Source organism: Amblyomma mixtum, chromosome 6 (genome assembly GCF_055824585.1).
Source record: "Amblyomma mixtum isolate Tamu chromosome 6, ASM5582458v1, whole genome shotgun sequence".
Lineage (NCBI taxonomy): Eukaryota > Metazoa > Arthropoda > Arachnida > Ixodida > Ixodidae > Amblyomma > Amblyomma mixtum.
This window is the reverse complement of record NC_143017.1, coordinates 6,500,537-6,514,722: the sequence shown is the minus strand read 5'-3', so window position 1 is coordinate 6,514,722 and position 14,186 is coordinate 6,500,537. Positions and strand designations below refer to the sequence as shown.

The following is a 14,186-nucleotide window of genomic DNA, read 5'->3' as shown; positions in this document are numbered from 1 at the left end:
ATCTGCCATGCTTGTGACGTTGACCTGCTGTTGGTCTAAGACAAATATTTAGCTTTTATTACGTCATTAACTGGAACGATTTTCAACGATTTTTCAGGTGCACCTGAGGTTTGATTGCAGTTTCACTTGGGTCCAGCTGGAACAATGAAGCTGCTTTGCAAGAGATGTGGCATCACATATAAGTAAACAGCTATGATTCTTTGTTTGAAACTGTGGCCAACAGATTTCTGGTTAGACCGGGTGATCTTAGTTCACATGAGCTGCAACTATGCCAAATTCTCAGTTTAGGATATTTCCGTTGCACATATGTAAATCCAGATGGCAGTTACCCAGTTATATTTCACCTGAACAGTAGAAAAAAATAGGTTTAAAGCTCCTTCAAGTAAGTGCTGTAGTAATACAAGACCCACTTCATTTTCACTGAAAGGTATGGCATATTGGTCAAGCAGAGAGATACAGTAGGCATTAGAACTGCAATGTGGGACATAGGTCATATGATTACCTGGGCATCACAAAGCTGAACTTTTCTTACTAAACAGAAGTAGAAATAATTTGTTGTTAAGATGTCAGGTTCAAAGCTCTTGACATTAGTAGTTATCAAAGCTGCTGAGGCAAGAAAACTATGTAAAGCACATATTGTACCCCATTAGAGGCGAAGCATCTAAAAATACACTATCAGGTGAACCTGTGCTCACCGAAAAAAAAGATACAGACAGCACAATAAGTGCCAACAGCCCCTGTAGAAGAATTTAAATGCCTAAATTGCAGTAGAAATCAATCATAAATCAATATGTTCAGCACAATGCTTGAAAGTTTCAAATCAGGTCATTTATTGAGCAGAACATATAATATGTACTGCACTCATTCTGTCTATACATTTTTGAAAAGGCACGAATGCCTGACAATGTACGAGACCTCTTTCCTGTTCGTCTTCCATTCACACAATACTAAATTAAAGAATAAAAACTCTGCCTCTCCCGTAACCGAGAGTAGAGTAAGCATGAAATGTTTACGGGCCTAATGTCATCTCGGTGGACACCCGAACCGCACCGTACAGGAAGGGAGGAACGCCACCACCCGTTCAGCGCGATGCCTTGTCATTTGAACGCAAGGTTTTTTGAGGAAAGGAAATGGCGCAGTAATTCTCTGCCATCTCGGTGGACACCCGAACCGCACCGTAAAGGAAGGGAGGAACGCCACCACCCGTTCGGCACGATGCCTTGCCCTTTGAACGCAGCGCTTCTCCCCCGGATCACGTACGACAACGAAGTGCAACATGCAATTTATGTGGTTTTTGCACGCGTTATTAGAAATCGGAAATTATAATTCCGTGCGTTATCAAACCCACAGCTCCACTGATATCTTGATAAACATTGAGAAGGCACTAGCAGCAGTTATTTTTTGTCTCGTTTGGAGACCAACCAGCGCTTGCATGCCGGTCGCGTAGGAGGGCTTACGGAGTCTCGTTAAATCTCGCTAAGTCTCGTACGGTGCCCGGATGTTCTCGTTTCAGAGCCCGGATGACTGGAATTCAGTGCCCGGATGAGTGGATTTCAGTGCCCGGATGAGTGGATTTCAGTGCCCGGATGACTGGAATTCAGTGCCCGGATGACTGGATTTCAGTGCCCGGATGACTGGATTTCAGTGCCCGGATATCTGGATTTCAGTGCCCGGATGACTGGATTTCAGTGCCCGGATGATGGCTCTCGGTCTCGGCGTGACGTCACCACACTGCCGACAACGGGGGCTAAAAGCATTTCATGCTTAAAAACAGCCTGTTAATTGTAGATACCTAAGGGCAAACTATATAATTACTCCTAGAGGAAGCAAAAGAAGCAAAAGCTACAAGAAGCAATTATTGCAGGCACAACAAATACAGATTTTTTTTCTTTTTGAAACGTTACAGTCATACTGATCCTAGTGTACTGATAATCAGATTGTGATTTTGTAAGAAGTGTGCTATCAAGTAGAATTGCTTTTCATGACATGGATTCTATTGTGCCGTGATTACACATTACTAGCCTCAACTTATTTATGTCCTTTCCTAAGATGCCATCTCAGAAGGCACTTTCATTTAACTTGCACGCACACACATACATCTTTTTCACTGCCAGAAGACTGCATGTGGTAACGCAGCAAAACACTGAAGATTAATACAGCAATTTCAGCTGCCCCTTCAGGCTGTCCATCGATGGCACAGTAAAGAGCTCATTGTGTGATCCATCAAACTTGTCAGGGACAAGTATGCCAGCACTCTGCCTTCCTGTACCTAGTCAAATTTTGTGGTTTCGCAACTTTAGATGGGAAGTAGATTTTATTGAAAAGTTTGATTTCTAAAAGTGCTGATGAGTAAATGTTTGTAAAAAAGACAATGGGAAGACCTAGAAACAGGAAAATGCGAACACTTGGCGACATACGACAGCTATTAAAATCATATTTCAAACATTCTTCAAGCTATATTGGCCAGATGGCAAACGTGAAGCAGTTGAAACAAATATTGTAATACCTTATCTAAGTGTATTATATTTGAGTTTTTATATTGTTTTCTTTCACTGGTACTAGAGCCGAGGATTTCAAATTAAAGAGCGACCACGGAATCTCCCGTAATGTGACGTAAACACACCATAATTAGCTACTACTATACTATAAGAGAATATGCTAGGATATTTGATTCAATTTACATAATCTATTGGTTTACAGCTGCAGGAGAAAGAACCACAGTTAAGTATAAATGCCACTCTATCTATTAGCCTCTGAAATATTCCTGAAAGATCATTTTTTTTGTGCCTTAGCTAAAATTCTATAGTCAGAAAACTATTTAATCATATAATTTATGTTTTCCTACAACTCATGCATAGCTGTCTGAAAGTGTGTGTGATCTCCGAGCAGAACTGCGCTGTCCATGCACTGGAAGACCAAGCACCTGAAGTTATCGAGCTGAAGCCATTAAAGATTGAATTTTTTCAAAGAGTATGGAAGATGAAATAGAATCCAGCTGCTTACTAGCCTCTATATATTGGAAGTTTACCACCAGGTTCAGTTTGATTATTTAATTTAATAATGAATGACCATGCAAAAAATTCTCAAGGATAACGAAAAAGGGAGCCCAAAAGCCAAGTAGGTACAGTTTGCTTGGTAAAATCCTATGGTTCACCTCATCAAAGATTTTCTGAACACTGAGAAAGAAAGCGCAGTTAAACAATTTGTCAAATGACGAATGCAGCTCATCTGTATATTTGCAAAGAATTAATGCAATGCCCCTTCCTGCAATATAACCTTATTGAATATTTGAAAAAACAGAGAATGTTAAAAAATTGTCATGCATTCAAATAGGAATTTTTCTGGTATTTGTGATGGAATGAATAACAGGTAAACTGGTCAGTAGTTATCCCTGCATTTTTTGCCTTCCATTTAATAGTGGCCTATACTAAAGCTTTTCAAATCATGTTACAGCATTTTCCTGAAACTGATCAATCAAAAAGAACAGAATGTTAGGAAGAGCAGAATGATGCCGTGGTAACAGTGAAGTGGGCTTACTTCGCCTGAGAGTGCACTAACTAGGAAATATCCCCCTTCGAGAGCCTCAGAAGATATGTTAAAGCGGGTAAAGGTTTTTGTAGTGCACAAATGGTGTACTGTTGAGTTACTGCCATTTCTGTTGCACGACTGAAATATAGATTAAATAATCAACTTCTATGCAGGATCATTCAGCAAACCATTGATGCAAGGCGAGACCTTATCGCTTCTGTGAAGGGGGTTAATCTGTGAAATCTTTGGCGGGATTTTTTTTCCCAATTACTAATAACAGTAATAATGATAATGCTTTATTAAAGCAACTCTATGTCTAAGAAAGGCTTCTAAAATATTTCAGATGCAACTCAGCACAAGTACCCACATTCGCATGAAGACGGTATAAAATAATCTTTTTGTGACAACATGAGAGGATCTCTTTTGTAGGCTTCCTGTTCCTGACAAAGCTCTCACCACCCCCCAACTTTGTATTCTTCAGTGCATCCTTTTTAAGATACACCTCTCACCTTTGGCCATTTTTTCGTCTACCCCCTGCATGCCCCATTTGATGCGAACCCTATGCTAATCTGGAACGTACCCTCTTCTCCTACCCTGTTGCCTTTCAATTACAGGATTACCCATAGGCTCGCACAAGCTGATATGGACCAGGTGACTTTGGTGACCCTGGAACAGCATATCCATGGCTCTTCATGTTGTGTCATAATAAAGCTGTTTCTCTCGCTCTCTCGAAAACATGCGGCTGCTGCAGTATCCGTGCATGTGTCTTCCTCAAACTGAATATGGGTGTCTGCGCTCAAGCTACGTCTCAAGTGTCAAACTTGCCTGAAACCTCATTTTCCTCTCAATATATTTTGTTTACTGGTGATTAGATTGGAGAGCCTGTCTATTCTTTGGCTTGGTAGGTGCCATATATCAAACTTTCTTCCCTTTGTATAAATTAAATGGATGATTGGTTGCTTCGTCTCACATCGTTAAATAATGCTGCTCATTCACCTACTTCTTTTTTGTTCTGTATATAGGACAGTTGATTACTTGCTTTTGTTCTGCTGTTCAGTATGTAGTAATGAGTATGAGTGTGCAGTTAATGACCAAGCTGAATGAGCCCATACTTGTCTGTGGTTTGGTTTAAGCAGGTTTATCGTCCCAAAGTGACTCAGGCTAAGAGGGACGCCGTGTGGTGGGCTGCGGATACTTTCGACCACCTGGGGTTGTTTAACGTTGTGATGTGCACACCACACTGTCGAGGGACTTTTGGAACACGGCAGTGGTGCGTCGGAGAGCGGAGCGCCGTGCGTGCCAGCCCCCCGTTGCGCGTGTGCGCGTGCGAGTGGTGTGCGCGAGGCAGGCACGAGGAGCGTAAGGCTACGTGTCAGGAAACCGAGGTGTAAAGGAAGACACCGCACCACAAGTCTAGTCGTTCAAGCGTGGAAGTGGCAGCGGTCGGACGTTGGGTTCGAGCTGCCAATAACTTCCCTTGGATCATCGACACAAGACCATTAAGCCTGATTCAAGCGTGGAGGTGGCAGCCGTCAGACTTCGGGTCTGTGCTGCCGTGGACCTCCCTTGAATCAGCGACGCAGGCCTACTGCGATCGCCACTTTTGCCAAGGCTTCCTGGGATAGGCTGCACAAGCCTACAGTGTCTGCGGAACGACCTCGACAGGACCTGGCTACAGGTTTCCTGCTACAGCTGCCCAGTTCTTGGGGGCGGCTGACACGAGTTCGTCAGCGTCTCCCGTACCCATCTCCGTTCCTCATCTCCTGGCTCTCTACCATCATCTTCCTGAACGCAACGCCAGCAACGCATCGCAACTCGCCAACCCACGTCTGTGCTACCTGCGAGGCATTCCCACACCACCTGGGACGCTTTGTAGCCGGTGAACTCTCTCCTTTTTATCTGGTGTGTTTTACGTGTACCTAGTGTGTGTTTTCCTTGGTGTTGTCGCTTCTTCTATTGGCTCTCTTTCCTTTAAATTATAAACACGGCTTTGTTTTGTTCTGTTTGATTTCTTTGTTCCTTTCTCCAAACCTGCACACGAAAGCGTTCACCTTCAGCAGTCAGGGACGCGTCACACCCGATTCGCGACAAACGTGCACCGACATCGCACAGTACAAAAGGCCTCTAGCAATTCGCCTTCACTGAAATGAGGCCAACAGGGCTGGGATCAGACCAGCGTTTTTTGGGTCAGCAGCTGAGCACCGCAACCACTAAGCCACCGCGGTGGCTTGCCCATGCTTTTCACTCAGTGTTTCGGTACATACCCTGCATTTGTCATCACCTGTTGGGTCACCTTGTCAAGCCACTGACAGCAGCAGCTTTTCGTGGCTGCTCCCTCTTTGCATGAAAAGAAAATTCAATTTGAAATTGAAAAATTATGCAACAAAATATTTTGTTTCATCACCTTACTTATTTACTCTCAAGGCTCAAGGGCATTATTTAGAGAAATGGGTGAACAGAACAATTAACAGTACAAATCAGTTCCAGCTTTTTTAAGGCGATGTTATTCGAAATCGCAGTAACGAAGGCAAAAAGGTGGTTCTAATCATTATTAGTGTGAGGAAAAAATGAATGTATGACATGAGAGAACACAGACTTTAACCATGTGGTCATTACGTGATGAAATGTAGGGCTCATTGCAGTGCTCATGAAAAGCTCAACATCAGTGCACCAGCGGAAATAAATAAAAGTTGTAAAAGAGAAAATAAGACTGTCTGTAGAGTTGAAATTGAATGGTAAAAAAAGACAAAAATCAATTGCAAAGCAAAATAAATATCAATATTGAGTCGTAACAAATTTGGCGTCAAACAAAGCGCATTTGAAATGGTAAAAACATCTTGGCATCCTAATAACACTCCCATATTTTAACAAGAATTGCGGACAATTTTAGAATGTGTGGTAAAATAATCATTTTGATTCAAATTTAACACTCTCCTTTGCTCCTCTGCCAATGCCAAAACCGAGATAATTTTTCTTAAAACTTATAATACCTAGAAGCACAATTTAAAGGGGCCCTGCAACAAAAACTGAGTGCATTGCTTTGCTTCCTTGTTGAGTTATGGCGACGCTATTACCACAGCTCATAACATGCATATTTCTGTATTTAATATTTTAATTTGCTCGAGAACCAAAATCATGGCACTGACGGTGTCGGCACACAGCGGTGGTCTTTTGCAGCGGATATGACTTCAGCTGGTGGGCGATTATGATTGGATGAACAACTAATAACAAGCTAATTGTGTTCGTTAGCAAAAATATTTTATGTTGTGTTGTGTCCTTTTATATTAAATTGAAAAAAACCAGCATCTTTTCTTAAGCAAAAGCATTTCAAAGCTTGTTAGAAAAAAAAGACCCAGCAGAGACGCTGGCTATTACTTTGCATCAAAGAACTTCGCGACCCCCTGCTGCGCCGCTCTGCCCAAGCTCCACCCACAACCGGTGTCGCACTTCGCCGCCGTGCAGCAGTGCCTGAGCGCTGCTTGGCTTGGTATAGTACAAATATCGCAAGGAAAGACAAGATCGCCTTGTTATCAGAAAGACTGCTCGAGCAGCGACAAAGCATGCCTGCTTATGTTGCGAGCTTTCGGCAACGGCACCGCTCGCGGCGCTCCGGGCGACGAGCTCTGCTGCTGCCTGTCTGCCGTGGTCGTCGCTAGGCCTATAGCCTGTTTCGCTTCGAAGTCGCAGGGGCCGGCGCTTCAGAAGTCGCCTGAGCTATAATAAAAAGGCCTACTGTTCACACCGCTTTGCTGTCAACAGCATCATCTCACAATAAAATAATAGTGTGGTCAATTTCCGTTACGTCTTCAGCAGCGGAGCTAGCGGGCGCCGGTCGAGCCGGAACCCGCCGGGCCAGCGGCAGCTGCGAGGCGGTTCTCGCAACAAATTCACTCGTGCTACAGTAGTCACTTTTACCAGCAACTCGGTATTGGCCAGTGACCCAGGAAATGATATATTTCTCATTTTCCTATCCCAGGCTTTATTATTTACGTCAAGAAAACTCTTTAGCTCGTTTTTATGACGATCTCGTCTGCCGGTGTCCAGGCTGGCCGGCCGGCAGGCTCGGCTTACTTCACGTTCGCACAAGAAAATACAAAAACAACCATGCTACCTGAAAGAATGCTTTCTAGATTCGAGCAACGACAGCATGCCTGTACTAGAGTGGAGCTTTCGGCTCCTTCGCTCTGTCTCAGTATTTCACGCTTCAACTCTGACAAATCTGGGAAGGCCATTCCTCAGCGTTCCACAACTTCTGTGTTGCTGCTGTTTGTTGACACGAGTCGAGCGTCCACGTGCTTGTAACCATGTAAACGACGCCGTCAGCGAAAACGTGCTACAGCGACCAGGAAACCATGAGAAGCTATCTTCCGAGACGTTGTGGTGACGTGCTCGTGTACGCTGTTTCGATTGGTCCCACCATGTGTCGTCATTGGGTGAGTGAAGCAATAAAGCGAAGACCGGGAAAATTTGAGCTGAGGGCAATTTTTGTTTGCTTGTATTTTGAAAATTCGAGCGTCCACGTGCTTGTAACCATGTAAACGACGCCGTCAGCGAAAACGTGCTACAGCGACCAGGGTTGCCAGATGGCTCCGACCTCAGGTAGCCAAATTGGCCTCCGCTGTAGCCCAAACGTAGCCAAAAGCGAAATTTTTGCGTAGCCCAAAAGTAGCCAAAAAAATTTGTTTTTGTGACGACATTTCTTAAGCATATTGAATTAATTTTCGGCTAGAATATTTACGTATTGGTTGGTTTGGTTTGGTTTTATGGGGTTTAACGTCCCAAAGCGACAAAGGCTATGAGAGACGCCGTAGTGGAGGGCTCCGGAAACTTCGACCACCTGGGGTTCTTTAACGTGCACTGACATCGCATAGTACACGGGCCTCGAATTTATCCTCCAAAGAAATTCAGCCGCCGCGGCCGGGATCGAACCCGCGTGTTTCGGGCCAGCAGCCGAGCACCATAGCCACTCAGCCACCGCGGCGGCTATTTACATATCAGATTTCTTTCCTGCACATGATGTCTGAGGGGGTGAGCACGGCGTGTTCTTTCCGTTGTTACATTTCCCATCCGTCATGCGCGCTAACCAGTGCGGCTAACCAGGTGCGCTAACCAGGTTCTAAAGATGGGGCCGCAGTTCCACTTTGCAGGTGCGGCAGTAGGCCATATCACCTGAGGCAGGTGACGACAGCCAGTCTGCACGCGGAAAAGAACGGCGGCGCTATATAACGTAATCACAGCTCTAGTTTAGGAATATTTCACCTTTTAAATGTTCGCGCGCAGATTAGACACATCGACAGTGAAAATACTTTACTGTATAATTACGCAGCCTCACATTTCAATTTTATGCTTTAAGAGAAAGGTTCTCACTGAGAGCGTCACCTCAAAGCATCCAGCATGCGCCTTCTTGAAGCTACATTCTACGATATGCATGAGCTCAGAATAAATCAAGGATATATGCCATTAGATGGTAATCTGTGTCGATTTTATCTTCAGTCTAACAGCACGTTCACAATAATGAGAAAAACATATTGCCCTTGAATTCCGGCTCTTTTTTCCATTCCTTTTGGAGTTCCGGATGTACATCGCCCACGCCCATTCTGATTAAAGTTCTCGTAGCGACGGATCTCGTAGCGACGTAGCAGATTACGCAACGGACACGGCGCTCTCGCGTCGCTCGCAATGGATCTCGAGGGCTGCACGTGTGCCGCTTGAGGCTGCAGAAAAAGCGTAGGCTCTTGCGAGTGGCGCGCTTGCTGTGTCCTCCACTAGAATAGGAAGAAACAGGAAGACCTTATTAATGCATAAGCATTACTTGCCTCATGCGTATCTTGAGCAGAATGTGTCCGCAGAACCAGAATAAACAATACAAGAAAAGAACATGCCTGGCGGTGGGTTTCCAACCAGCCACCTACCGCAGCCGAAGCGGATGCCCCAAACCACTAGGCCACGTCTACGATTAACGGTTAACATGTGAGGATCACGAAACCAGGCAACAGAAGTGAAACAGTAGCATTTAATGCTTACGCATTCGCACCACGTTAGAAGACTTAAGTTCTCTTAGTGTTTTCCCTCTATTCTGGTACCATGGTCACCCGTGGTGCACCGTCGATGGGAGAACGCTCACATGTGAAGACAGCAACAATTTATTTTCGGTGGCGCGCGCGCGCGGGTGGCGTTAGTTCGCGGATTAAGTGGAATCTATAGGCCGTGACGTGTTTCCCGGGGGCAACTTTCACGTAGTGTCCACTCTTTATAAAAGAAATCGAAAGGCCATGATCCTTGACCGCCTGAAACACATAAGTTTCCTAAAACACAGCGTTTACAAATTGTCATTTTGTAGCAGACGCGCTCAATTTCTTTAGCCTGCATTTTGATTCCAGCATTCCTTTTACTTCGGTCACTCTATAATTGTAACAGAGCACATTATAACTACTTTAACTGTTTTTTTCACGCATGAAAAAGATGTAGCCCAAAAGTAGCCACATAGCCAAAACGAAATTTTTGACGCCAACTCGGACAAAAAGTAGCCCAATTTGGCTATTAATAGCCCAATCTGGCAACCCTGTCAGCGACCAGGAAACCATGAGAAGCTATCTTCCGAGACGTTGTGGTGACGTGCTCGTGTACGCTGTTTCGATTGGTCCCACCATGTGTCGTCATTGGGTGAGTGAAGCAATAAAGCGAAGACCGGGAAAATTTGAGCTGAGGGCAATTTTTGTTTGCTTGTATTTTGAAAATTCATTCCTTAATAACTCCCTTTCTAGCGCACCAATTCCAGTAATTCTTTTTTATTCGGTATCTGCGTGTCATGAAAAAATCATCTAAAGCATATGGAAAAGCGTTGCTGGGCCCCTTTGAAACACTTTCTGTATAACGTGTCCATACCACTAGATTGTAAAGTTTAGATTTCGGAGCATGGTCAAAGGTGTCTACCATTCATATTGTTCCGGAGACGGAGAAGAGGGCAGTGGAGCGGGAAGGAGCGCTCGCGCTAGGTATGCAGCCATTAAATCACATTATCATCTGCCATCATGTCGTCCTTTTCGTAGGCTTGCCACCTCGTGACATTTGCATGCAGCCATTAAATCATATTATTATCAGTCATCATGTCGACCTTTTCGTAGGCTTGCCACCTCATAACAAATGTTACGAGGTGGCAAGCCTACGAAAAGGATGACATGATGACAGATAATATGATTTAAAGGTGCACTGAAGAGGATTCTGAACATGTCTTTTTGCCGCGGGAACTTGATGTACACGTTCCCAGCATTCTTAGGAGCTGCGACTTATTGCCCTGTGTGGCCGATTTCCTCAATTAAATCTAATTAACGTCCGGCTCCCGCCTTTTTTTTTGAATTTGGCCTCATACGATGGGCGGAGTCTACCAACGCGTCGAGTGCCTTTCAGCCAGTTCCGTGGAGGCTTGCCGCTCCGTCATCGGCGGAGTAATACGTAGTAATACGCGGAGTGACTTTTTGAAAATGCGCACGTTGTTGGCCGAACTACGTTCAGCCATTTGTGTTTTTGTAAGCCGATGAGATGGACATCGACGATCTCACAGAGCTTGAAAGAGAGATTCTTCGGCGGACGGCAGATTTAGGCGCCATCTCTTACGATAGTACGCCTTTGCGCGATACGGCCGAAGATAGCAGCAGTGGCCATCCGTCCGGCCGTACCACGGACGAAGACTCGGACGCCGATGGCTCCGAGGACGGCTGGCAACGAGTGGGAAACGTGGACTGGTGAGTGATATGAACTCTATTATGCTCGTGGCACGCATCGCTGACATCCGTTTTCTGCGAAGGTGCCAGTGCGACGGCTGCGCTGCCATGCCGACAGCCATCGAGAACGTCTGCTGCCGGGAATGCCCGGCCGCCGTTAAAAAGCAGCCGGGACACAACTGCATCACAGCGCACCCCGAGTTCGGGTATCTTTGCCTGGACGAGGGTGTGCTGCAGCTTGCATATTTAAACATGCGGCATTACCGGCAGCCAGGCATGGGCGACACCGCGAACGAGTAAGTACAACTGCAAGCTTCACGGATTGCGTAATAACGCTACCGGTGCTAGCTCTTGCAACTACGTTTATTGACCACAGTGCGATCTAAAGCGCATACGCATGCGGTGCTGTTCTATTTAAAAAAAACGACAGAGAATGCCTAAAACTTCGTATACAGTGCGGAATCACGGTGTGCTATGGCCATAACCACTGCAAAAGACTGCAGCTGTCCACTGCGCAAACAAAAGGGATCAGGATAGTTTGCACTGACAAAGCCCATTACTGTGCAGGAGACAGACTCATTCTCCTTTCAGGAATTAGATTACGAGCTATATAGCATAAAAAGCATGGAACCTTTTTTTACCTTACATGCTGTCATTTTCAGAAAAAGGAACCTTATTTACAGTTTCAGGAACGGCTGAAAATAAGGCAGACCTTATTGACTGCTAGTCTAATACATGTCCGGGTTCAGGTACGTCGGGATTTTGGCTGGTTTAAATTTATCTTTATTGCAGTTGGCAGCAACTGCTGAGCCAATTCGAAATTTCAAAGGAGATTGTCCTATCAGAAGTGGGCTTCTGGCACCTATATATATAAATTTCCTTAGTTGCAGTGATAACATAAATACTAGTAAGTGTGATGAAAAGTGTGCTTTTGGAGCATTTAGCAGAGTTGTAGAACTTGGTTCCCATATATGGAATTGTACATAGTGTATATTGCCGCCCAACACCTATCCTTTCTTACTATCGCTCCCCCCTTTCTTTCCCTCTCCCTGTCCTTTTATTCTCGCTAGCCGCAGCTCAGGTTTGGATGGCAGATGCCGCGGCTAGCAACATCGTTAGCTTCCATTGTTATTTTTTTTATTATCAATAAAGAGCCACTAGCAACAACAAGGGAGGTCAGCTTGAGACATCTAGAAAAGAGTGAACATTGGGCCTCAACCTTGGTGTGCATGCTTACTCAAGTCACCATTGTTTAGTGTAGTTACAGGAATGATTGTTTTTGGTTCAAATGAGTAAATATGCAGAACAGGCACTCTTCTGGCTGAATTAAAAAAATTAGGAGGCGGCTAGGGGTCAGAACATTCTGTCCCCTCCCGACTTGGATGCGCATCTGATCAACTTCATCCTGTGTACTGCTTGCTACATCTAATCATTGGCATTGTTTCAGGCACTACCGGTTTGCTGCCTACAGGCAGTGTGTGCTCTGGCTGTGGGGGCGGCTTGGGCGCCACAACAGAAGGCCCCTGCCCGCCTGCATGGTGAAGGCAATAAGGGCAAAATATCCTGGTGAAAACCATGTAGGTTTTCAGCTTGCAACTCCTTAAAGCGGGTAGACGACGACGACGACCAAGAGCGTGGGAAGAGTAGAAGACGACAACGAAGTTCGGACTGTGTTCTCGGTGCCGCTAGCAGCTGTTCTTTCCTATTTGTAAATATATTCTTTCCCGCAACATATTTGGTGGAGGTGCGGCTTTCCCCTACGTCTACCAACGACGGAGCTCCGCAGCGGCCGCCAGTTGCCTTCCCTCATCATGACCCAAGACGCCTCCCAGCAAACCTCAGCCCCGGCCATGACATCACTCGTTCTTTCTTCCCCTTGTGACCCTGGGACATTTTCTGGTACCGACAACACTGACGTCGACGACTGGATCAACATGTACGAGCGAGTGAGTACCTACAACCGCTGGGATCCGACCCTTATGCTCGCAAATGTAATATTCTACCTAAAAGACACTGCCCGGGTCTGGTATGAGACCCACGAAGACCATCTAACCAGCTGGGACGTGTGCAAAGAGAAACTCCGCGAATTGTTTGGACCGCCGCTCGGCCGAACACTTGCTGCTAAGAAGGACCTCGCCTCCCGAGCTCAAACATCTACGGAGTCCTATGTGTCGTACATTCAAGATTTGCTGGCCATCTGTCACAAAGTTGACGCCAACATGCCCGAGTCTGACAAAGTCGGCCACGTGTTGAAGGGAATCGCCGACGATGCCTTCAACTTGCTCGTATACAAGAACTGCACTACAGTCGACGGAATTATTAAGGAATGTCGACGCTTCGAGGAAGCCAAAAGCAGGCGTATTAGCCAGTCGTACACACGCCTCCCCAACACGGCTGCGACTTCTTCATGTGAAGACCTGCGACACAGGGAAACTTCAGCGCCCCCAGAAAATGTGACCCGCATCATCCGACGCGAGCTCGAAGCTATGTCCCCTGCCCCCCTGCATCTACATGATGGCGACAACCGCTTGCCTACCATCTCTCTGGTACAAGCTGTCGTCCGCCAAGAGTTTGCAAACCTTGGTTTCCAGCCCGTCACCCCTGTACGGTCTTCACCACCACCCGAAATCACTGCGATTGCTCCTGAACGACCTTCATACTTCACTCCACGTCGCCGAAACCCTAACGACTGGCGGACAACCGACGACAGGCCCATTTGTTTCCATTGCCACCGCATTGGCCACATCTCCCGCCACTGTCGAAATTATTGGTCCCGTCGCAGCACATACCGTCCTCTCAGCTCCCATCGCGACGACGAACAGCCCAGCCACTACACGCCCCCTCAAGCCCAGCACGGTGCTACAGTCGACGGCCAGATTCCCCGCTCCAGCCGCTCCCCGTCCCCCCTGCGTCGACAGTCTCGTTCGCCCCAATGCC

General features: G+C 46.0%; 2 protein-coding genes across 8 annotated transcripts in view; one reads left to right on the top strand and one right to left on the bottom strand.

The window, feature by feature from the left end:
• The window catches only part of LOC149338132 (uncharacterized), a 44,188-nt gene extending 37,612 nt beyond the window's left edge, over positions 1-6,576 (bottom strand). For all 7 annotated transcript variants that reach the window (XR_016283380.1, XR_016283382.1, XR_016283383.1 and 4 more), the window contains exon 1: positions 5,793-6,576. Coding sequence is in view for 2 of the 7 variants with exons in the window: in XM_089547505.1 (XP_089403631.1) it covers positions 5,793-5,806 (14 nt within the window). In the remaining 5 variants the exon portion in view is untranslated. The remainder of the gene's footprint in view (positions 1-5,792) is intronic.
• Positions 6,577-10,911: 4,335 nt separating this feature from the next.
• On the top strand, positions 10,912-13,427 carry LOC149338131 (uncharacterized). Its single transcript, XM_089547502.1, has 3 exons — positions 10,912-11,270; positions 11,333-11,545; positions 12,697-13,427. The coding sequence occupies exons 1-3, from the start codon at positions 11,068-11,070 to the stop codon at positions 12,851-12,853; spliced, it is 573 nt and encodes a 190-aa protein (XP_089403628.1). The 5' UTR covers positions 10,912-11,067; the 3' UTR covers positions 12,854-13,427.
• Positions 13,428-14,186: the final 759 nt, after the last annotated feature.